This window comes from Dinoponera quadriceps, unplaced genomic scaffold, assembly GCF_001313825.1.
Source record: "Dinoponera quadriceps isolate SergipeBrazil2010 unplaced genomic scaffold, ASM131382v1 scaffold1769, whole genome shotgun sequence".
Lineage (NCBI taxonomy): Eukaryota > Metazoa > Arthropoda > Insecta > Hymenoptera > Formicidae > Dinoponera > Dinoponera quadriceps.
Window position 1 is genome coordinate 74,170 of NW_014555826.1, and position 25,690 is coordinate 99,859.

The 25,690-nt window shown below is 47.1% G+C and overlaps 1 protein-coding gene across 1 annotated transcript in view; it reads right to left on the bottom strand.

Annotated features, from left to right (window-relative positions):
- Positions 1–12,367: 12,367 nt before the first annotated feature.
- LOC106745484 (homeobox protein B-H2-like) overlaps positions 12,368–25,690 on the bottom strand; it is a 35,604-nt gene continuing 22,281 nt past the window's right edge. The window contains exon 3 of the mRNA XM_014621122.1: positions 12,368–13,530. Coding sequence (XP_014476608.1) covers positions 12,642–13,530 — 889 coding nt within the window. The 3' untranslated portion in view covers positions 12,368–12,641. The remainder of the gene's footprint in view (positions 13,531–25,690) is intronic.

Genomic DNA, 25,690 nt, shown 5'->3' on the forward strand with positions numbered 1-25,690 from the left:
CGCCAATACCTCGCCGGTAGCATAATTCCTACTTAAATAAGTACGGAGACACGTGATGCGTAGAGACGTGTAAAGGAGAAAGAAGGTGATATTTCGCGCAACAAAGGGGGAAAAAAATGGAACAGTTCGGAAGGTTATCCAGTTTCCCGCACGAAATTGTCGTTAAATAATTACTTTATTAAATATAGTCCACGCCGGTCGCGTGAAGAAAGTGTGCGCAGCGGGCGAATCTTGCGGATCGAGGACTGTGCGCTCACGCATTTGCGTGTTCACACCGAGAGCGTGATTACGCTCGTGAAACCGACCACCCTTTACCCGTCCTCTCTTTTCCACGTTCACTTTCCTGCTCCGCGAGTCGACGGACTGGTTCCGTCTTAATCTTCTTCGACAAATCTTCCTCGCTCTTCTCCTCTCTCTCTCTCTCTCTCTTTCTTTCTCTGCCTTTTCAGCAGCACGAAAAAATAAAACCTGAAAAGTCAACATACCGCGAGAAACGCCTGCACCACGCAATTCTGACGTGAGATTTGCGTTTACGCGCGTATAACCAGGTATATGTAATAGTCGCGCATGTAATCATCATGATACTTTAAACGGTTACACCGACGAGAATATTCCCATTCTTGTGTGCGCCCTGTTATTATCCGAACAAAATCTGGGGACTTTCACCAGTCGCGTTCAAATTAAAAATCAATTTGTCTCGTTCACAACCTTTTAGAACAAATTTCACATAATTTAAATCAATAAAACTTAATTAAATTTGCTTAATTAATTAATGAGCGTATTATATTTACATAAATCAATCGATCTCTCTCTCCCTTTCCCTCCTTCTCTCTCTCTTTCTCTCACGTTAAGAGTAATTTCTAGCGGGGAATTATGATAAAATTACAGCGAATTGCTCTCATTTTATATCTGTATCTAGATCGAGCAACAGATCGTAAATAACAGAAAAATGCAAGTAATTGGACGGTCAATGATTAGGTTGAATATCGCTTCCTATTCCCACGCTTAAGACCGCCTTGGTAAAATTGCCGATTTCCTCGCTGCGCAACACGATGTGCTATTATTATGTGCCATGATTTTGCGTGCTGTTGCCCGGCTGAATAATAATCTGCGCGAGAACGTTTAAAAGAGCATACACGATACGTGCAATTATGATGTATGATCCGCGCGTGTGTGTTATTTTGCCGCTTGTCATTCATAAAATTCATTTTATATTCCGTCATACGCCATTCACAAAATTTACGTCAGCTATGATACGATATTGTATAATTAGCTGTAATTACGTTATTACGCGTAATCCGCCGCATAATAGTATCGATAATACAATACCGCGAGGTTATATTGTTAACATAAATAATAATATTTCGTTCCCTCCCCCCTCCTCGGCCACCGAACGCAGTTCTAATTATCCATGCAACGCGACCGGCCGCCGAATTTTTGTTCTTCCCACTGGCGAATAACGAAGAGACAGACTGACGGACGGTGTTCCGCAGAAGTGTGGCCGTCAAGAATCCCATTCGTGACAACGCTCGCTGCTCCTGCAATCTTCACGCTCCCGTTTTTCGGGAGCGCGGGCTAAATTAAAAACGTCGCGTTCGGCCCCTAAATGAAGCACAATGACTGACGTCGGCCGTTTAAACGCGATGTTTGCTCTTCCTGAGCGTCCACTTGCACGGGATCGCTTAAAAGGGCATAAAGCTACCGGGCGCGCTCGCGTAGCTCGCCCCGGAGCGTAATGCGCGCTCTTTACACGCACACGTTACTCTGCAGGCATGGAGAGAAAAGAGAGAGAGAGAGAAAGAGAGGAAGAGAGAGAGACGAGGTAGACCGGAAGTGGGAGCAATTAACGATATAAGTGGTTCGCTGGTCTCGCCGCGAGATAAGATCGGCTAACTCGAGTCTAGCTGCTTTTCTTGCGACCGCTCGATGGGAAGATAACAAGCTCGAAAGAGGCAGGTGCCTTTTCGACACATTATACGTTCTTGCTCGTCTCGATTCTCCCTTTTTCTCCTCCTCTCGCTGTCTCCTCCGCACCGCTTCGCGCGTCCCGCCGCGCGCGCACGTCCTTCCGCGGTCGCTTTTCTGCGCGCGCGTATCCGGCAAATAACTTTATTTACCGGCCAGCGCGCGCACTCGCACGGCCCGGCTCGTTTGCATTTTATCAAACGGCGCGATAATCATGCCCGAGGACCGCGGACCATTTTTCGAGCGAACAGCCGGCTTTTAATATTAAGCAGGCATCCGCGTAATTGGAATCGCGTGTGGTCGTGCCGATGATCGACGCGCGCCAACACTCGATCCGATCGATCATATTTATTCATACGCAAATTATGCACGGCGCGTTACAATATTCGTACGACGTAATTTATAGGCGCGTGATATAATCGTTTATCGATCCCTGTTAATGTTGTTAATTTCTTTATTACGACGGCGACGATGGACCTTTTCAGCGAGCGGTGTCGTTTGCGGCGAGATTCTCCGTTGCGTTGAAAATGTGTTCTCGCGCGATTCTCGCGGACACACATGGAGAAATAGGATCGGTTGAATTCACGCCGACGATGAACGCACCGAATGCGTCCTGGTTGGGGGGAATTTTTCGTCTTTACGAGCCAAATTCCGGATTCTTAGAATTCGAAATGTCGTTTCCTTCGACGAAAACGCGTATGGTTCGTTCATTGTTACGTTAATTCGTCCGATCTTTCTCCCCCGTGAGTGTAACGCGATTTTTCGTTCTCACGAATTCGTTACCGGGACGTAATCTCGTGCGACTCCTTCTCGCTCGTGCGATTCCGACAGAAGCGAATCAATGTGAGAAAAATTCTGCGATTATACAGGGTGAGGAAATAACTATTATCACTTTGAATAGCTTCGGAACTATGAGAATAGGAGAAAAATGTATCTAACAGAAATTACGTAGTACGAAAGTAGTTGTCTTATACGGTGATAACGCTTCCTTCCTAGGTGGAGTAACTTCAGTGATCTGAAAGTCGCCTTTGCATTTTTTTTTTTTTTACATAGATTTATACAGTTTTTTAACTAAAAAAAAATAATTAAATCGACTCCTGTGTTCATTCTGCATATGAAAGTACTAGGGTAAAAAAAATAAATATTTTATTAGATATTCCGTATATCTTGTGCTTTAAAAAGTATCGAGGTAAAATGTAAAACAGCCCCGTATATTAACACTCAGAAATGCATTTTCATTTCTTGATCCTTGGAGGACGCCTAAAGACTCTACTTCCACGTAATGAGCGTCGAGCCTCTGAATTCCTTTAGGCGCTGTTCGCACACGGTGAGGAGTTTCTTCAGATCCTTACGGACGTGTTTCGCGCTCTGAAGATCAAACAGGAAGCCTCCGCTGTTATTTCATCTCACGACACATAGGGGCTTAAAATTCGCGCTCGCGAGAATTTCCGACGTTCACTTTGTCGGTTTCCTCTTCCGCACGGCCGAGGTATAACATGCGCGAGTACGATTGTCGAACAATCGAAGAAACAAAATCGCAAAGCGACAGAGACTGAAGGGATAGGAGGGAGGGAAATCGACAGGATGACGGACCGGACAGAACACTTTTGTTCCGGCAATTCTCTCTTTTGTCGCCGCGCTTCAGGATGCAGAAGCCCGGCAAAAGCTCGATTTGACCGTGGGGTTAACCACATCCTCTTTCGCCGGGCCCTTCTTCCTTTCTTCTTCGGTTTCCATCGGGCCGTACCTTCGGGAAGCGAGCCGCGTGGAACCTTAACGGACACTCGCGAAAAGAAGGAGAATAATAAAACTGTGATTTCCTACCGCTTTCAGCTAATAAGCGCATCCGCTCGTCACTGTAACCCGCAATTATACAAAGTGCGCCGACTGCCGTTCTCGGCACAGTCCTCTCTTTCTCCTTTTACGACGTGTGTATCAAGCGAGTACTGTTATAATCTTGCACTTAGTGTCATCGTTAAACGCGACAGTTTCGAGCAAAGTTCCCGAGATAAAATGGCGTAATCACTATCATTACCAGGTTTCCCACCGCGACCGCGTCAGTTAAGACTTTTCTGCCAAGTTTGTCGCACGGTGTATGTACTCACCGCGATGAAGAAGCGCAATTGTCCTGAAGTATCGAATGAAGATGCCGAAGTCAACGACGAACGATTCACAAGTATCGATAATGTGGAGGCGATCTTCCAAATATTACGTTACATAACATTAACACGACCACGCTATTCTTTTCGTATATTTTTTTCTACCAGACAGATCTTGCGTAAGAGCATACACACCACTCTGTTTTACTATATCTAAAATCTAACCAGGACGTATAAAGATTTGTTCGCAAACTTTTCGTGCCTTCTTAAGCCTCTAAATTTAATTGGAAATGTACAAATATGCTCCTTGAAATTCTCCTATTCGGATCGTCGGCACATTCGGTACGTACAAGCTGCATAATTTCTGTAGAGTAGAGCGGGGCCCAATGAAACAGTTTCACCAACTGACAACCGGCGATATCGATTTAGAAGTTTTCAAGTATGGTATCTTAAGGAACCTTACGTGGCGAAAGTCATTCAATTCAGCGATGACGCGCCGCGTGTCGCGCTGCGACGCACGATGTGACTTCAACTTTCGCAGCGTAAATCCCAGTTAATTCTTCCCATGATAGATTCACAAAGCTACGTTCGTCCAATCGCAACCGCCCTCTCGATTTTAATCGTCACGAGCTGGTAGCTGTTCGCGGCGGTGTGGAAACACCGCGGGAGTCCGCGGTATACCCGACGGTAAAAACAAAAGCCGAGATGCCTCGTTTTTTTTCCGCGTAAATCTACATTAATGAAAAAGCAACAAGTAAGATTTATAGTCCGTTACCTGCGATTTATAGTCTCTTAAAGGAAATAATTGCACACGCTGCCGGGCCGGCCGCGGCGTCGGTGATTGCGCGGCGACGAGCCGCGCGGCCGGTAATAACTTGAGTATCGCGGTGGAAATCGTGGCTTAACGATGCGCGATTAAGAATTTCCATAGGTTCTTTTCACGCACGTCCCACGTTCCGCGCGGGAAGAAACATTGTCGTGGCGGGGCCTACGTACTCGAATGCTACGTACCTCGAATGCAGTCGCGGCACGAGAGCTCCGTCGCCGCCGTCTCGTTCGACCGTGTCCGCCGCTGGGGAAAATCGTTAGTGCCCCGGCAGCGGCCGACCGCTAATGGGGCCCAAATTAATTTCACGTAATTGTGGGTACACGGTAGTGTGCGTCGCGTCCGTCCGGGGGGCTACCCGTTTTACCCTAATAGGAATAAAATAAGCCCTTATATGCAGGGAGGCGAGAGGGAAAGAGAGAGAGAGAGCGCGCGCTCGCTGCCACATAATTGCAACCGGCCAACGGCGGAAATAAGCAAACGCGATTAAGCCCCGTGCACACTGTCACGCTCGCCGGGTTTCGCCTTCGACGACGTCCTCGCCAAATTACACGTCGCCGAACCGCGCCGAAATTTCGTCTCTAATGGGAGGCGCGCGGGGGTTACGCTTAATGACGACTCTCCGCTCGTACAACGCGTCCTCGTTCTTCCGTGAAATTTGTCGCCAGGAAACCTTATTCCGGTGACCGACGACACGACGACGATTTTTCCGCTCCCCGTTTTCCTTCTCTTTTCTCTCGCAGCACGCGCGCTCGCGGATAACTCGGGAGGTTGCGTACGCGGAGGAAAACATTCTTATTTTGAGAAAATATTCTCCACGTGTACATGTTGAAATAGAGAGTATATCGAAGTAGGTTGGTGGCTCAGTGATAAGAGCAGACGCAAGCGGAGAAGATTCCAGGTTCGAATCCCCTAATCCGACGAATACCGGCTTTCAGATTTTCTCTCTGATTCTTATAATAACCGGCTCTTATATTTAAAATGATCTTAAATTTATCTTCAGATAATGTGGTGTACGAGTTGTTTCACCAAAATCCAACCAAATCAGAGAAGTTATCAAACAAAAGAGCTAAGTGGAAGAGTTTCCACTAAAAATTAGTGAGCTGATTATCAGTAGAATACTGTGTTACTGGTTCAATTAGTAACATTTTCACTGATTCAGCTTAAGAGTGTAGTAACAGCACCGCGAGATAAAATACGGAGGGAGATTTGCGTGTAACCGCATGGGCGAGATAAAAATAACGGTGTATGCGATGATGGTGCGCCTCCGACGTGTTTTTTCCATATGTGAGATGTTATCGACATTGTGAGAAATAATTAGGAAAGAACCGGGCAAGGCCTTTGTGTTACGTTCGCGAGACGTAACTCGTGTGGCGCTAATAAAACTCAGACTTTATATATATGTTTGGACGTTATCGCACAAGTTCTAGATTTTATTTGATTATGGATATATAAGCTTTCCTGCCGCACACATTCAGGGAAGATTGTGAGGTAAGGATAACGATGTGATAAAACGATATGGGCGCGAAACTCACTGGGGCCTGCTCTGCCCGAGAGATATACGTAACGCTGTAGAAAGTAAAGCTTTAATTACTTAGTTTCTACTTGGTAGCGCAAAAACATCATCATGTCATTAACGAAATTAACTGTTATTAAGAAATGTTTCGGGTAATGACTGTTTCGAGTGTCGTTATCGCCGGATCGCCAGAATTGCGCGAGAAGGCATCGACTCCTCTAATTGATCATGTTAATTGATAAGCCCGGCTACGGCAGAATACAAATGATGAACTTCGTGAAAAAACTAGAAGTCGGGAATAATCGTGCTCGATGTTTAATTCAAGAAAAACCTTAATTACACTCGAGGAGCCTCGGGAGAAAGGATAAGCGAAACCGATGAAGAACACACTTCGCATTCTCAAGCGCGAGTTACAATTCGTTTAACTCATTTTTCACGAGTACGTAATCTCTATTTCTTTAAATCCGTGCTCCTCGAGTAGAACGGAGTTGCGCTAAGTAATTCGGGACGTGCGGTTTTACACTCGCTGTTCTCCGGGCGCATCGAGCGCCGTTCCGAATACGTGCGTTCACTTAATCGCGAACCCTACAATATGCATCATCGCGTGAAAATTTCCCGAGAGTCTCGGCCGGGTTCGTCTAAACGCCAATCTGATCGTTTTACATTATGCAGGAGGTTGCAAATCGATCGTTAAACGAAGAGGCTCGGCGATTCCGTGACCGACGCAATTTCGTCTTTGACAGTGGAAACGTTACTAACGGATCACCTTGTATCTCCTCTCGCGTGAATTTACCCGGTCGCTTTCTATTATTCCTTCGTGAATGAACCACTCAGTAAATACCTTGTAAATGCCGCATCGCATCACTCTGAGGTAATCTAATCGGAACAAGAGACGGAAATCTGGGATAAAGGAATTTAGAACACGGCCAGTGAGGTGCAATTTTGATACTCCTCTTTCCTCAGGAAAACCTCAACAATCTCAAAGATTCCCATAATGCGCGCTCTAATTTTGATGCAAATACACAGATAAATAATAATATTGTCGGTACGGTAAATTGTTAGTTACTACGGGGGCAACGAAATGATTTGTTACATGAGAAAAAATCTTTCATTCTTAATAAAATTAAGTTGGCATCACCAAATTATTTTACTGTCTATATATCCAGCAGTTAACAAATAGCAATTAATACTCTTAATAAACTTTTTTACTGTTCAAATAAATTTTTTGCTGTCCCTACAGTGGCTAACAATGTTCTGTGTCGGCAAAATATTTTTCTCCATATAAAAAAATGGATCTGCCTGAATGAATCGATTTGAAATCGCGAGACGATCCGTCGCGACGCGATCCGGCACGAGTCGAAATTGATTTCGAGAGAAGAAAACACACACAGGGCAGATTAAATTTAGTATAATATATTTTCCATATAATAATTCTCGCTATACAGACATTATTTTACAAAGCATGGTTTATATACTAATAAGTACTTCTCGTGTGTGTTTCACGTGTTGTGTGAGTGTATTTGTATGTGTGTGTTCGCAGCGATACTTAATCACTAAAGGCGTCGTACGGGGGGCGATCTGGTCGCCAGCCGGAATTTTCCACGACGCATCGCGCTTCCGTACAACGCGTACTTCCGTTCGCGCGTCGCACGTCGCCTAATTTTATACATTCATAATACTGGTATGTTCTTTCTTATCGAACGCGTCCGCGTCGTGTCCTCGAAACATCGAGACGCCGCGCTTTCCGCCGGCAGGAGGGAAACGCGGGACGACAGCGCGGCGCGGAAAAAGACTGCCCGATTTTTCCCGGCACGCGACCTCTCGAGAACGCACTTCGCGCGTTCCGCTACGCGCGCGTGTATATTCGAAATCTGAAAAATACTTTGAAATGTCTCGTATATCGTATCTTGGCCTAAAGGTCCTACGGACTCTTTCTTTTCCGCCCGCGTTCACCGTTCAATTCTCCGCGCCCGCGACTTCCCTTCCTCGTATATTTACACCTTCGTGCACTCCCAAGCGCGTGAATCGCGCGTTACTTGCTATATTTACAAGAAGAATGGTCGCTCCTACGCGCTCAAAGTTGCGGAGATCCGCTCCTCGCACGAACCGAGAGATTCGCCGCTATGAGAATTCCATGTGGACGAACGTTCGTCCCGCGTAACACTTGATTTTTCAGCTTGTGAGAAAACGACTTTTTCATCTCGGGGCCACTGATGCAATCAATTGGTCGAAACGATGCGAAATCACGAATTTCCTTCTCAGAAATGTCGCACGGAAAAAAATTGGTATCAGTTCAAAATTTATATTCTTATATATAAACAGGAATGTATAATATTATATGAAGAGGAAACTTGCTTGCACGAGGAAATTCTACACACAGAAAAATACATGCTCCATTCAAGCAAATATTACTTGTTTCAAGTATCTCATAAGTTCATCATAAACACATTTGATTTATTATATATTAATTTATTATATAATAAATTTATTCAAAATGTATTGTGAATCCTAGTAAGTTTAGTACTTCAATCAAAAATATTGAATTAAAACATTAAAATTAAAACTTCGGTTTACTTATTAATTAACCGAATTTAACTTTTGTTTGATGAGGTGCATATTTTCGAAAAGAGGACAAATTCTTCTTTTGAATAAATAATAATTCTGATATTTGTGATGGGTATATTTTAATACTGTTATCAAGAAAATATTTTTTTACTCAACATAAACATTACTTAAAAGAAAAAATAAATAAACGGAGTAATTTTCTTTGTAGTACAAATATTTTTTTCTGTGTATATAGTTCTACTAAGAATATCATATTTCTAGTATTTAAGAATAACTTTCATGAAATAAGAGAAAAAAATGAGATAGAAAGAACGATATCTTCAAATTAAAAATTGTATTCGTGAATATTAAAAATGCGATATTTCTCGTGGAACTATATAAAATGTTTTCGTGTAAGTAATTTCTACCTTCATATAAAACTATATATTCTTACTTATACATAGAATATGTCTTGAATTTTGATACAAATTTTTTTCTCTGTGTACGTTCTCCGTTCGTGTCGGTCGTGTTTCAGTCTCATTTTAAGGTAACGCAAGATCGCCGAGCTGCTCGAGGAAGATTTGCCTGTAATCTTGAGAATCGGAGTTTTCAGCGTGAGCGTTTGCGCATCCTCGTAAATGAAAACGCAGAAACGCGAACTGTATGCTCGCTCGTGCAATCAAACGTTTAACTTCGCGATTGAAACTCATTACATCCGCGCCTGAGACTTCACGCGCGTTCTTTATGTCCCCGCGAACACTTACGTCTCTCCGCACACAATACCGGCAATTTCCAGAGTAGGATTCCTGGCCCTAAGAGGATCGAGACATTGTTCCGCGCAATTGTTTCGCGGAGCGAACGTGTAATCACGGTCGTTTGACGTAAACGCCGCACCGTCATCGTTGTTTATCGTGCGAATCGCGCGTATCGCTCTAACGACAACTGCTTCATGCCAATGGAAACGAGGATCCTCTTCCGATCTTCGTGTTATTTTTCTCGATCTTCCTTTTCGCTTTTACTCACATTGACCGTCCGCCGAAGTACCGCACGCACGACATTCCTCCCGGGGACGCGCCGCAAGTTTCGGCCGTTGTTGTTCGCAAATTATCGGCCGGTTGTCGGTGCAATTTTCGGTGCCGTCGCGTCGCTTTACATCTCGTCGTCTCGTCGATATTAATTAGCCGGTCGATTCGTTGCTTCATCGCCGGAGAAGAACGGCGGGCAAAGTGCCGGTTTCGCTTTGCCGCCACGAGAACGCCGGTTATTTGAATAGTCAGGGTTCCCCCCTCGCTCGTTCGCTCGCTCGTTCGTTCGCTCGCTCGGTGCCCCGATGCCGCCCCCTCTTGCCCCGTTCTTTTTTGTCGTTCGTGGCGACCGCGTGTAATTTCGTGTCATTTTAGATTTCTTCCCCCGCGGCCAGGTCCCCCTAATGTCATATTAATTGTAGATTCGCGTTCGTCCGCGATTGGCCCGTTTCCTGGCGCAACTCGTGACCGACGCACGAAAGCGCCCAACGGTGCGGGCCTTTCGACCGGTGCGCGGTTTCTCGTACTGTGTAGTTTTTCGTTGCGAAAATACCCGATCGGGTCGATCCGCCCGGCGCGGATATGATGCTGCCGGATTGATTGTACGTTGGTAAATTGGGAAAGCTGAATTTCGTTTCGTTCATGAATATTGATTGCTTTCTTCGCAGATGAATGGATCCTTTTTATTCACGACGTGTCGGGGCGGGGGAATTTGCGGCGGGTGTTTTGCTGGAAATTGCGAGATTAAGGGAGTCGTGTGACGAGCAAATTTTGGCACTGCGAAATAGTCGCCGCGTTGTTCGCGTCGTGTTAGAATCGGCGTCGTGCGCGACATCCCGCAAAGGAAGAAACCCTCGGAGTCGATCATCGGTCGCGACGAAACGCGTCTCTGTCGCATTCTGAGGTCCGTATTAATAGTTGTCGCTTTGATATTTGTCTCGTGTGCCCTCCCAAGTTGAATAAGTGAAAGTGCCGCCAAGTGAATCATTGAAACGGTATTTTACCGATAATCGGGGAGTATTCGTTTAATGTTTAATGAGCACAAGAAAATACATACCGCGTTCAAGTAAACATTACTTGCTTCAAGTATCCCAATTATGATCACTAGTGACTATTGACTGCTTCTCACTGATAATACACCGCTTACACTTTAGAGAATGAGACATTCAGATCTCAATTCAGAGTTAAATCGGAACTCTTTTCGGTCGAATCATACGATACATCTGACGCTACATCCGCGAACGCTGTTCAAACTGAAAGTCTCGCATCTAATCTCTGAATGAAAACCCGAGTATCCATTCGAGAGAAGTTCCAAGTAACAGCTGTTAATACGAACCTGAGAGTGCGTGACTCGATTGCGAGGACTAAAGGGGGAACGAAACGTAGCAATGAAATTACACAATATACAACACCTCCGCGGATATTAAATAATAATTATCACAGTGCAATCAACGTGGGGCGATAATTGCGATCGGAATAAAACACGGGGAACGTAAAACAAAATTCACTTTGTAAGTCGCCGAAGTGTATCGGCAAAATATAAGTGCTCCCTTTCGGAACGGCGGGTCGGATCGTTGTATTCTGCACGGAGGAGTGGAAATGAAATAATGAACACGAACGACGAATGAATAGCAATGAGTCTCTCTCTCTCTCTCTATTTTGCCCGGAGGGATAACCGTTCCGGGGGGGGAGGGGGAGCGCGCGCACAGTTTAGTTTTACTTTCGTTAGTTTCGTTCTGCGCGGCGAGGCTCGCGTCGAGGCCGAATATACTGTTTCGCGGCGAGCCGTCATTCACTGAACGCTCAAATCACAAAGTTCGGTTAACCGCACGATATTTCCTGCTCGCTCCCATTATCTACAAAATCCCGGACGTCCCGTGCTATGTCACTTCCTGTGCTACCTCACGGAATCGGCCGCCGTGTGCGTTCGCGCATCTGATCCCTTCGGCTTCGTTCCTTCGAATCGTCGCGCGAGTCTCCGAGTCTTCCGCTCTCTTCCTCTATCTCCTCGGCTTCTCCGGCTCGAAAAATGGCCGCGATAACGTCGCAACAAATTCCACCACGTGCTACTCGCTCGCCTCTCGCTTGCTCACGTGTATGTACATGTATGTATATCACGGCGTGACTTCTCAGGAACCGTCTCGTTGCACCGGCTGCGCTCGCTTCTTCTACCGATCGCGCCCGCGGTAGCGACTCGTATCACCCTGCACGATTCTCAAGGATGTCCTGCCAGGATTACGCAAGCGCTGTTATCAATCGATCTACGGGACGATTCCGCGCGGGTCGATTCTTATCCGTCGACTGTTAGCGCGATAGCTGCTGAAATTTGAGCGACCTCGTTATCCCGATGTCGCATCGCGATGCTCGTGAACAGGTTCTTCCTCTCTTAACCTTCCCGGTAGCTGCCCGATTCACAAGGACCTTCCAAAGGGAGTCACGTACTCGATATTTCTAGTAAAATGTTTCGTCGAGGCGAGTCGGCTCTTCTTCGTCCGCCATTCACTCGCTCTCGCACCTTAGCATCGTCATCACGAGGAGGTCGCGTCGCTGCTTTCCTAATCCTGCTGCGTGACGCACTCGTCGTCATCCTCCTCCCCCTTCTCCTCTTCATAGTCACAGTGCGACGTTTCGGACACGCCATTGGCGGCACGAGGGACCTCCATGTTCTAGATATCGTGTATGCTCTCCTCGTCGCTATCGGCCCTTATGCTCCGAGGGCTATCCTCCCTTTGCATGGGCGATCTGTCCTGGCTTTGGCTCCTCTCCCGTTGCCGCGCCCGGTTCATACCTTCCCTGCCGTCCACTATTTCCGGGCTGTCTCTGTAGTAGTTATTCAAGTTCGATAGATTCGAACCGGCCGTGGCGAGGGGGCCGAGGGGGTTGCTGGGACCCGGTTGGATCATCGTCGAGGGATAGGCTCGCGCGTCCTTCCTCAGGGGTGACCTGTCGCTGGAGTCCGGAGTCTTGCTTCTCTCCTGCTTCCTCGACCTGTCCATGTTATCCCTTCCCTCCACCAGCTCCGGACTGTCCCTGTAGTAGTTGTTCATGTTGGGGAGGTTCGAGGTCGCCGTGAGGGTGCCGAGGGGATTGCTGGGGCCCGCCTGCATCATCGGCAACTGGTACAATCTCGCGGCCGACTTCCTGGGCGGCGACCTGTCCCTCGATTCCGGACTCTTGCTCCTCTCCCTCTTCCTCGAAGAGTCCCGGCCGTCGGCCATTTCCGGGCTGTCTCTGTAGTAGTTGCTGAGGGAGGATAGGCTGGAGCTCGCCGTCAAAGAACCCAAAGGGTTGCTCGGCCCCGCTAAGATCATCGTGGGCGGGTACAGACGGTAGGGAAGCGGCTTCTGCAGGGTCGCCGCCGCCGAGGCCTGCTGGTAGAAGAATCCGTTCGTGGGTAACGTATGCGCGCCGGGGTACTGCCAGTAGCGCCCGGCGGCGGGGTGCGCAGGTATGGTCGCCGCGCCGCTCCCGTACAGCTGCTGGAACGCCGCCACGGCGAAGTTGTTCTCGGCCATGATCTCGAAGCCCACGATCGTCTGCCGCTTCCATTTCGTTCTGAAAGTACAAGAAAATCGGCCGGGTGAACAACCGCGACTCTGCTCCCGCCGCATTTATTCGCGCGGAGGCATCGGAAGTTATCTCAATATATATTTCGTGGTGAATTGATATTCAACGTGTATGAACGTTGAAATAACATATTTTCTACTTCAACATATTAACCTCGTATTAAATTAACACCAAAATTCGTGTGGACCGCCTGAGACGTGCGAAACGCGTCGAATTTAACACAAAACTTTGTACCACGTATACTGGAAAAAGAACTTGGTGATAAGTACGAAAATTTGGTGAATACTTGCCGACCAAATATTCGATAACGGCAAGCAAATAATTTAGTTTCCTATACCGTACATACAACACCGTAGTTCCGTACATTGTGTATTTAGTATATGAAACTAAATTACTTAGTGTGCGGCAATCAAATGTTAGGTCGGCAAATATTCACCAGATTTTAGTACTTATTATCCAAATCCTTCTTCCAGCGTACAGTTTCACATATCCGCCGAAATTGTACGAACATTGAGAAACGGCCGGCGTACTTTCGCTCGTCGATCGAGAGAGATCGTTATTCTCGCACTCAGCGCGATATCGCCGAAATGGATCTGAGCGCGGCAACTGCCGATGTCAAAACAGGGGAGGAGGGAGGCGGTGCGAACGGCGATATCGCGATACGGGCTTGATCACCGGAAGTACGTGCGAGCATAACGTAGTTCCACGGTAGTTTTCCAGAATCTAACGGCGAACGATAAGATCCGTTCCAAGTATTCCGTTCGTTCTTAACGCGGCGTATGCCGCGGCCGCAAGAATCGACTGGGCTTTCGAGGCCACCCGAAGCAATCACGAGCTTTCTGCAATTTCTCCCCGGGACCGGCCCCTTCCCGCCCTCGCGCCCTACCCCTCTTTACCCTCCTCACGTATGTAAATCTCGATCTGGGACAATTACGCTAAAACGGGGTGGCGTGCCGCCAAGTGGTTACGTTGGCCACACTACCGGGAGCTTATTATACTAACAAATAGCCCGTGGAGTTTCAGTGCCTAATCATCGCGTATCATGGCACGCACACACCTACACGTACACACGTGAAACACGCGCGTACCACACGGCATACACACGCGCACACAAACACACACATACATACGTATGTATGGTCGCGCCGCACCTGCGAACGTAAAAGCGCCCTTAGACGCGCGCGAGACAGAGATATATCAACAGGCCGTGGTCGGGGGTTGATACCGTGTAACGGGGGCGAAACGAACGCGATGGAACACGAAGGGAGAGACACAAGGCGAAATTCCCTGCCGAAGGCCGTCGCATTAACCGAACGTTACTGCTCGTAATGCCGCGAATTATACCGCGAGAATCACGATACTTTCCGCAAAAGCAAGACGCGAATTATTTTTCGTCGGCTGACGCTGTTCTCTTTTTCTCTCTCCCTCTCTCTCTCTCTCTCTCTTTCTCTCCATCTGCGCAATGGGCAAGACTGCGCGAACGAAATCTTTGAATGGCGTGTGTCGGACGTTTGATCGGTATACTAAGGCGAAAGTGTAACATTTGACGCGAAAAATGGGGCGAATAAGGGAAAATATCATGCGTGCGTACCTGAAATTTTGATGCTACTCTGACGCTCTTAAGGACGCTCTTAAGCTTACGTCTACTTAACACGTTCCGTGCCACGGCAATTTTTGAAGATTTTCCATTCAGGCCGCGTGGGGCGTATACGACCCACACTTTAAAGATTTAAAAAAGTCATAAACGCTGTATACGTGATGTGAAGTTGTCTATATTTGACTCTACAATAAATTTTTTAAGAATTCTTTGTTTTTCAATGAGAATTGCAAATGGCCTGAACGGAAAGTGCAGCGGTGGTCGCCCCACATGGCACGGAACGTGTTAAACGGCCTATAAATTAATAAAAATCTACTTTTACGGTACTGACACTTTACAATTTCTTTCTTGAATTTTTTGATTCTACAGAGTGTATTTTAATGCTACTTTCAATAATCTATTTTGACGCTAAAACGGCGAAAACGAGAATTCAAAACACTATCCAAGTAAAAAAGTAGGGGTTATATTATATTATTAGATTTGAAATTGAAAGTATTTTGCTATCTCAGTCCCTACTACGTCGTAAAATTAAAAGTTTACCATAGGACCAAAATTTCGACTCGGCCGCACGGGGAGAAGAACGTTTATTTGAGCGGGATTACCGATTGCGAATTAGTTTTTTTTATAAATATTAGCTCGCGAAATTTCATGAAAGAAACAGGAATCGAAAGCGCCGGGGCGGAATTGAAATAACGAGATTTATATTCGCTGGAAAAATTAGAGGCGCGGAAATTACGCTTGTAAATTACGTTTCATTGGTTTATGCATATTTCGAGTTTGCAGCGAAAAACTGTGCGCATTTCTAAAGGAGGACGCGCACGTACTGCATTATGCTTTAAAAATGCTAGGGAATAATAATGCTTTTAGGACGCTTTTCACGAAGTTTCACGGGTGAAAAGCGTCCCGCGGAAGTTGCCCGAGATTCGCCGGCGAGATTCGCGAAAACGTCGGCAGGGGAGAGAGAGAACGCAGAAATTGCAAGAGAAGTGCCGACGATTCCGCGCCGGCACGAATTACCGAACTCGTAACCTTCCACATAATATCGGAAACGTTATGAACTTTTTGATAAACACGATAGGAGTGAGCGCGTACTCACGCGATTAGGGGGACCAGCCCTTCGCCAGAGAAATATATTAAAGTGCGCCGCGCGTCGAGCGGCTTAATACGAAATACGGCGGATAAGACAGAGAAAAATGTACGTAAAGAGAAAACGACTGTGAAGGGCTATTATATTACATGAGCCAACCTGCCATAACGTTCATGAATAATATCAAGAAAATCACAACCCTTCGTGGCGGCGAGGCGTGAATTACATCCGACGTTCTTACTCGATAAGTGCGACTACTTTTTGCCACCCCCGTTAGTGCCGCGCTTTGAAAAAAAAAATGGTATGTACATACGTATATGTCAGCCTCGCCACTCGGCCGGCTCGTGACTAATTCAGCTGTAATTACGATATACAAATGCGTTATCGCGTATGCGCGCGAAACAAGACTGAACGTTGATCGAACGGTCTCTCTGGGCGTGCAGTTCCGTCTAAATTCTTCGATCCACATCGAGATATCGACAGGGTAGTCGATGTGGAATTAATTAATGTGTCAATAGCATGACCGCTCGTAGAGAAAATTTAGTCGCCGCTAATTTAGAAGCGCGGCGAAACAGCATTTCCGATAATCTTTACGAGCCATCTATTATTATCGATGAGATTTTATTATTACATATAGCATCTATCATATATTTTAGTGTTATATAGCATTTATACAAATCGAATGCCATCGTCGAGGAATTATGTAGCGTGTTCGGGATCCTCCAGCTTTTATTCGCGACGATAAATTAAACGGTCTCGCAACTTTATCTCGATAAAAATTCGGCGATTCGCGTGCGCGCGCGCGTACGTTAACGAAATTCGGGCGATAATTAACGAGCATGGCCCGGCGCGTACATTTGTTATATTTTTTCGGCTAAAACTGCGACCGCAATAAAAAAAAAGAGGTTATACCTTCGAAACGCGGCCGCGAACAGGGTAACAGCCGCGGAGGGTGGAGAGGGGTGCACTTCGCGGTCGGAGTAATTAATAATCAAGAGATCCGCGCCTGGCAAGGCACAAAGCGGCTCTAACGGATATGCAGCTCGCACGGAAAATTCGACAATTAATATATTTCGTGGGGTGCGAGCCGGCCCTCTCTCCCCCTTACCCCTCACCTCTCTCTCTCTCTCTCTCGCTCTTTCTCTCTTATTCTCTCGTGATTTTGTGCTGATGTATAGTCGAGAAAATGTGGGCCACAATTTCTCTCTCTCTCTCTCTCTCTCTCGCTCTCTTTTTTCCTCCCTCCTCTCCTCTCTCGATATGGCCCTGCTCGCCCTTTTGTGACGGGCCGCGATAGGGGAGGTCGCAGTAAAATCGTTCATGAATTTTAAACAGGCACCTCTGAATCGAGCCACGATCATTTCTCATTTTTCTGCCGGCATGTCGGAGGCGAAAGAAGGACGAGCGTGTCCGAGCACCCCGGAGAACGAGAGGGAAGGAGAACGAGGGAGAACGAGGGAGAGTGACGGTGACAGACAGCACCGAGAACCGCTCGTGCGATTATATGATGAGTAATGTTTTTTAATTCCCCCACTTTTCGGCCGGGGTTGGCCGGTGATTTTCGAGTGCAGCCACTCTAAAACACCCTTAATTGCCCGTTGGCTTTTTATAGTCGTCGACTAGGACTTAGGGGGCCGGAAGTAACGGGGGGAGGAGTTCTCGGAAGGGGGAGAGATGAGAAGGAAGAAGAGGAAGAGAGAGAGAGAGAGAGAAAGAGAGAGAAGAGAGAGAGAGAGAGTCATTGATTTATCGCTTCGAAGGTGTTCGAGGGGTTGCTTGATCTCGCTCGAATAAAACGAAAGGAGAGCGGGGTTGAAGAGTGGCGAAGAAAGTGTAACGATCGCTTCCATCGCGCTTCCATCCTAATGATCGCGCAGCTCTCCGGCTCGCGGACGTGGTGGAAAAAAAGTCCCCGTCCTTCCTTCCTTCCTTCCGGCGAGAGCCTCCTGAAAGAATCGATCGCACCGCTGCGAGCGATGCCGGCCCCGTCGCCGTCCTCGTTGTCGGAGTGTCAGAGTGACGTGTTGCTTAGAAATCTTAGGGTGACTTACGCGACACCCTTCGCACGACAGGAGGCGTTCAGCACGTCAGTGTTCTACGGACCGTCCAATCGACTCGGAAATTACCGTCGCGGTATTAGAGGCTCGCGAATCACTACCCTTTTCGCGTTTCTCGTTCCTTTCGTTTCTTTCTTATCCAGTCTAGAATTACTTGTAGAAATCACCTTCCTCATTAAGTCAGACGTTGGGAATTTTAGAGTAGAAACCGGAGATTTTCTCAGGGCAGAAGGGATTAGCAAGGAAGTGAACAAATCCCAAACGGATTAGCAGTGTGTGGGAAGTCCAAATTCCAGTCGACGAAATGTAGACTCGACGCTTAGGATATTGGTGAGCGACAAACACGCCTTGCCAAGGACGAATGTCAGATAAGTGCAACTGGTACAACCAGAGGCGAAAACCTGCGTCAGTAAGAAGACGAGGGCGAAGACTGAGGGGAGAGTTAATGCATTTATAATGGTCGGGTCTGCCTGGCTTTTGCGGTTACACGACCGTGCGATACTAATGCAGCGGAGCTACCGGGTCGTTTTGCGATAATAATGGCGACAGAGAGTCGAAAGGGCGACGTTTTCAAATTATTATCTGCTTCAATGATTACGAGACACATGTTTCATATGTTCCGCTGCTGTGCCCGTGTTCATATGTGCCCCCTGCTTCGTTGCGAGTACCCCGGAGCCCGTTAACTTCGCCCAAAATCCCACCGACAGTCGAGAAAAGATAGGGGTTGTGCGACACGTGACGTGACTATCGCTCAAATTACGTGATAACTGATACACACGCGCGGTGTGTTCTGACGGTCGTTCTCACTGCATGAATTTTGCAAGACATTTGTATAATAATAAAAATAAACACGACGGTGGTTATCATCGCCTCCATCTCGAGGCGTTTTCGCCTGTATCCGAGGCCTCTTAGCCTTCACTTGTGCCGTGCGTATTTAAAAACTCGATCGAAATCTTGACAAATAGTTGAGCATTTTTCTCCGTAAGGTTAAACCCTCGCATCGAGATGCGGGCGATTAAAGTTTAATCCCGCCAGTCCTCCGCTTTCTCCGCCTTTTTCTCCTGTCGAAGCGCCGAACATAAGCCGCACGCGGAACATAAGCCCGATAAAAAGCGCGAGGCGTGACAAATTACCGCTTTCCAGAGAATTCCGCGAAATTGCCGAAAAAGACGCGACCTAATTTCGCGAGCCGGAAGCTCCGGCGGTCGACGACGAGTCCCTCGAGCGGGCGTTAATTAACCGCGGCCGCTTCGGCGCGCCAACGTCCTGCGGGAGTAAAAAGAGTTAATCAGGTGGTTATATCCAGACGGAAGGGGAGGGGGCCGACAAATGCGCATGCAAATACATCGTTACCGGGCATGCCCGGCCGTTATCGCGCGCCACCCGATTAGCCCCGTTTTTCTAGCTATTTCGTGAAATTCCGCGGCGACCCGGCGGCACGGAATCGCGCACGAAATCGCGCCGGTGCCGTGACGCAAGTCGCGCGATCGAAACGAGCGCATTCGACATAAGTATCCGCGAAATCAAGGCGACCCGTTATGAAGCGGTTTACCGGAGGCGTGGGAAGCCCGCGCGCGCTGTTCTTCCGGCGCGCCGTCGCCGCCGCCGCATAAGAAGAGAGTCTCCCCGAGAAAGAGAGAAGCGAATTCTCACGATCGTAACGTGTGTAACGTACTGACGATGTCGTCATGTCGCGACAACACGGCGTCAGGACGGCAGGTTATCGATGCCGGGAAGATTTTCATGCGCGTTTCTCTCGCGTTTCTCTCCCGAAGTTTGTCGCGAAGAGTCGCGTAAAGGTTGATTCGCATGCATACGTTGAAATATTCATCAATAATTTGGTATCAAGGTGGATATACATTGAGGAAACGAACAGTGATCGTATTTCCGTCTAGCACGTGAATTTTCTTTGATAAACCACTCTATGAACCAATCGGCTCGAAATGTTTCGTCCGAATACGTTGTGGCGTACACATTTTCCAAATTGTAACAAAAGCAAAAGTTTGCGTTCGCTGCTCGTTCCTTGTTCGCCCGGTGTAAATCCAATTTTAAACGGTGAGAAACGTATTGCGCTTGTGTTAAAATCGGCCCTTGTTCACATTTCTGTCTCAAGTTAAAAATATTCGATATACTCGTGTATTAATTTAACATATTGCGTTTATGTTTTAACATGTTATGTTTATCTCAACATTTTATGTTGTGTCGATATTCAACATGTGTAGACGTTAAAATAATATATTTTATACTTCAGTGTCGACTGACGTATTAATCTTGTATTAATTTTTGACATAATATTTGCGTTACCTTTCAATATATTCCTTGCGTTGAATTAACACCAGAATTGAATGGACCGTTTGGGACGTGTGAAATGTGTTGAATTTAACTTAAAATATTTTATTATGCAGAGTGACGGATGTTGCGAATGTTCCAATACAAAAGCATCGAGGAATGCTTTGACGAAGGATTTACAAGCTCCTTATTTGACAGACCGCCCGATTTGAAATTTCAGTCCTACATCAAGCCTAGTTTAGTTCTACGTTAAATCTTTAAAAGTCCTCTATTGTATTCCTCTGATGCTACAAACTTATTTCCGTCTTTTCCACTCGAGGACTTAATGGAAAATGTAAAATTTCACCTCGGGTGACAGTGAGAAACGATCTTAATTACGAGTGACGTCGAATAAATACGCGATATCTGTCGATAGTAAATTTGTCCCTCGGGATCTCTCGCGTCGATCAAAGCCCCAAAAAGCCCGAAAGCCCATTCACACACGTTGACAGGACGACAGGAGCGTCGGGATCGTTCACGACGCCGTCGATCGCGCGTGTATTAGCGAGAACGCGAGACCCGCGGATGCGTTCCCGTCGTCGCGACATTTATCGCTCGCGTATCGCTATTAATCTCGCGCGCACCTCGTCGGCCGGGCGTAAAGCGCGAATAATTTTTATTTATCGTCCAGTTCGCGCAGTTGGCGGGAGTTATCGCGCGGGAATACACGCGCCCGCTCGCTCGCGGCCGGCGGTCATTAGTCATTTTTTTCCGCGGCGCATTTCGGCGCCGTTATCCCCGTTATAGATAATCCCACATTTGCATTCTCCGCGGCGCGCGAACGGAGTTATCGTTTCTAGCTAGGAGCGCCCGCGCGCAGCAAAATACCGTACCGCCGCGCGTTTACGGTGTAATGCCTGATGGCATGTAACGAGCGCAAAACCGTGTGAAGGATTCAACCTTAGCATCCCTCCAACGATCGAGTCCACGTGCAGTTTCCACGGTGCGTGGAGCTTCGTTTCGTTTCTAAATTGCGTGCACCGGTCTCCGAGGGCGTTTCACGATGCCGCGCGAATCTCTCTCTCTCTCTTTTTCCGCGGGATCTAAGAGGCACGTCGCCAACCTAATTTCTTTCGCGCGTTTGAAAAGAGCATTAGCGGTCGCGCTCGTGCTCGGCGAATAAATCATCGTTGCTCAAGAAAGAGAGAGAGGGAGACGCGCGTTACGTGCGATACGATATAATTTTAAGTCTCTCAAACGAGTCACCTTTTATTTCTCATCAGCCTGAACGCAGTCACGCGCTCGGTCGTTACACGGTGAAAACGGCGCGAGCGATGAAGATACGTCATCGTGCGCGGCTTTATTCGAAAGTGACGGCACACGCTCCGTATAAACACATTAGATGCAAACTCTCTCGTTGGCCGGTGTCATTAGCGTCTTATCGTTTTTACACTTCGAAGCGTAGGCTTCGTGCGTCGTTTTTCGTTACCCGTCTCTGTCCGGTAATTTCGTGAGTCGAATTACAGAATAGCGCGTAAAAGCGCGAGAGAGCGACGACGGGAGGAGAGCGGCGCGCGGTAGCGGCTTGGAGAGAAAAAGAAAAACGCACTGGTCGAGCCGGAGAGCATCATGAAGCGCTACCGCATAATACTCTAGAATTACGAGTCACGTCCCGAGGGCACAGGTTCCTCGCTCTCCCCTCGCACGCACAGCGAAACGCGCAAAAATTGGGACAGCGTGCGCGCGGGTGTCGTGAGCGCAACAAGGCGGACTAGGTGACGTAACATAAATGTCTAACTAACTGAAATCACGCATTTTTCCTCGACCTCACCTGGCAGACCCTCTCCCTCGGAATCGCCGCGTCCCAGAAAGATCCTTTCGCGTGGCTCGAAGTTACCGGCGAGGTTCCAATTTCGGCTTCACTCAACTTCGTTGAAACCGTTACACGGACACAATGCCGGAAGGCATTGCGCGGTATTAGCCTTATGCCGGTATTCGTAGTCGGATCTTACGTTTAAGGCCACCTTAAATTCATCTGTAGATATTATGCGGCTCACTTGATTGGCTACGAAACATCTGAAGATGAATTTGAATGAGGACGGCCTTGAATGTAAAATTTGACTATGAATATCAGCATTAGTTTTTACATATGAGAAAGATCGACTTTTTGAAAAAGGGAATTAAGATCGGTTCTCGCGGAAAGGGAGACGCCTCCTCGCATGTGTCTCTCATTAGTCAAATCAACTGTTTGATTGCAAACAGGGTCACATTAACCCTATGCGATTTCCTAAGTTCCGTATCTGAAAAATTGTAAAAGGTAAGGAGGTAAGAAGTTGATAAAATTCTAGAATAAAAATTCTTCTACTTTAATGTTTGACCGTGCATTCGTAGAAAATCAAGTTTTAAGTTACTGCAAAAAATTCGAATTTATATCAAGAATCTCGCGAAAGGCAGTATTTTATTTAAAAAATCGTAATTTCTTAATTTTTTTTATTTTTTTTTATTTTAATCTGCAACTGTAAGGCAGGTTGATAGTTCTTTTAAAAATATGACTCTATTGTGCGTTCGAAAAACATATCTTTTCGGACCACTGAAAAGAGAATATTTTTACGTGTCGAAAATAAGTGTTTTTATGGGAAAAAATGCTTTTGTTCAAGTATCAAAAAATAAAAAATTCGTGAAGGTGTCAAAAATAATTTATTTTTCATTTACAAAATAGTAATAAGCATTGTTAAAAAAAATCAATTATTTAGGATCGCGTTTTGCGTTCGCGTAAGTTATACACCATCTGACCCCAATATAACACCATTATTTATTATTTTCCGAAAGAAAAAAAAAACGCGTAATCACACAATACTTACGTTTACACATCAATTTTCAGCAAAACATTGTCGCTTCAATTGTGGCATCAAATTATCTACCAACTGCAACATTATAAGTCTAACCCTGCGTCAAGTTTTTTTTATTTAGTGTCTGGTCTATTAACCAAGTGCTAATGAAAGAAAAATCGCTTCGAGAAGCAGGGGGAAATAATGGGAGAATTATTATATCTATGAGATACATTGCGGCCATTCACAGGTGAAAAATATTACGACTAACGGAGGATTGAACACGCACACCGAGTGTTTATTAAGATACCGTAAACAATCGAGGAAACAAGGACACGCGGAAGGTGTTAAAGTAACGAGTTAAGGTCGCACTTGTCGCTAATCACGCGAGGCGGCCGCGATATCCGCTGCTGATCCGCCGCGGATGCATAAGTCACGCGCCCGTGCGCATAAATCTCGACGTGCATTACGAATGGCATAAACGCGCGGTTCTCGTGGTGTTTCATTAAAATGCACTTTCTGTGCGCTAAGCACGCCGACGCTGAAGATCGAAAGAAGCGCGCGCGCGCGAGCGGGTGAGCGCTTCTTACCGTAGAATGCACACACACACACACACACGCGCGCGCGCATACACACGTGCTCGCATACGCAGCATGCTGCTTGCGTGGCTCGCTTATGGCCGAGCACGTAATTAGCCGATAAGTAGGAACGATTTGCCGGGAGTAACGTAACGAGTCCTAATGGCTTCTAAACAACTAAACGACCGGCCCCGCGTATGTTGTGCAGCGTACGCCGCGGAAAAGCGAAGAGCGTATCGCTTATCGCTGGAAAACCGCCTACGGTCGGACCTCCTCGCAATCTCCGTGCGTTTAACTTCCCGGCGGCGGCGATTTCACGGAAAGTTTCGTGCGGAAAGGCATCGTACGGCCGATCGCCGGTACCGTGCGTGCGTGCGTGTGCACTCTACCTGCGTGCAGGATACGTGCGTGCGGATGACATAGCTGCGTGTGAGTGTCGCGCGATCGCACGGGTGACTCACTGTGCGTCGGGAGTAATTTACGTGCGCCCGTGTTGGTAAACCACCCGATGAATGAGACGTCCGTAGAGGAAAATGGGAAGAACGTCGGTGTACGCGTCTGTGCGCGAGAACCGTTCATTACCGTTCGGTAGTCTCGAAGATAATAATTCTCGTTTTTGCTGATAAATCGATTTTTTCACGGTTTAACGGGACCGACTTCTCAAAGATGCAGCCGATATTCTCACGGGAGAGGCGAAGAGCGCGTTACATCTCGCGCGTCCGTCGGACGGATGGACGGTCGCCCGAGTGATTCATCGCCGCGCGTAATTAACGCGCGATTGATGGCGACGGCTGATCAACGATTAAATAAGACACGTCCGTAAGGAGGAATAGAAATAAGGCGGCGGGAGAGAGGAACGATCGTTAGATAAATCCACACGTTTCTTTCCGTGGAAACCGCTCGTAATCGCAGTTAATCATGACGTCTGCGAATTATTCTTTGTTAATGGAGCACACGCCATTTCGACTCGCTTCCTTTCTTACGATGACGAAGTGCTCGTGACCGAACGATTTCTTTGTCGTTCGAGGCGCGTTATAAAATGTTCAAACGAACTCCTGAATCTTCGGTCTACGAACTTGAACGGATCATTGGGAATCTTCAGTTTGAAGATTCAGATTCACTGTTGAATTCCCAGTGCGGAAGTTTGAACGAATTTTCTCCGAAAGGTCATCCAAGGGGGTGATGACGTTCGCGAGCGGATAAATAACGAGCGGCGATGTAGAGTCGAGTGACTGTTTGACCGGATATCAGATTAGGAGGTTAATAAACGGGGTTATATTTTTTATGTTACTATAATTAAGAGCGCGCGCATAGCGTGTGTGGGTACTTGTAAAATGTTAATATTTAAAGAAGCCCGAGAGTTGAACGAAACGTAGAAGAAAACCTATAATATATATGGCAAATCGGGCCTGACTCCAACTAGATCTCGAAAGATTTCCTATGTGAGAGATCCAGCGCAAAGCTCGGCACGAAAACGGCGCATTTCCGGCGGCGGGATGAACTCAACGTTCCCGGATGAGATCACCAGCTGTTGGCTCGCTGAGATGCGTCTCTTGTTTTCGGCGAGCGTTTAGCCAAGAAGAAGGAAAAAGAGACCGAGCTCCGTCGTCGTGGCGCCCGAGGTGTGGCCGGCGCCTCCGCGAAGAAGCGCCGAGTCACACTGCATCGGGGCGGTGCGGACGAGCAACAAAACTTTAAGCGGGCACTTAAGAAGCCGGCCGTCAGGAGCGTCA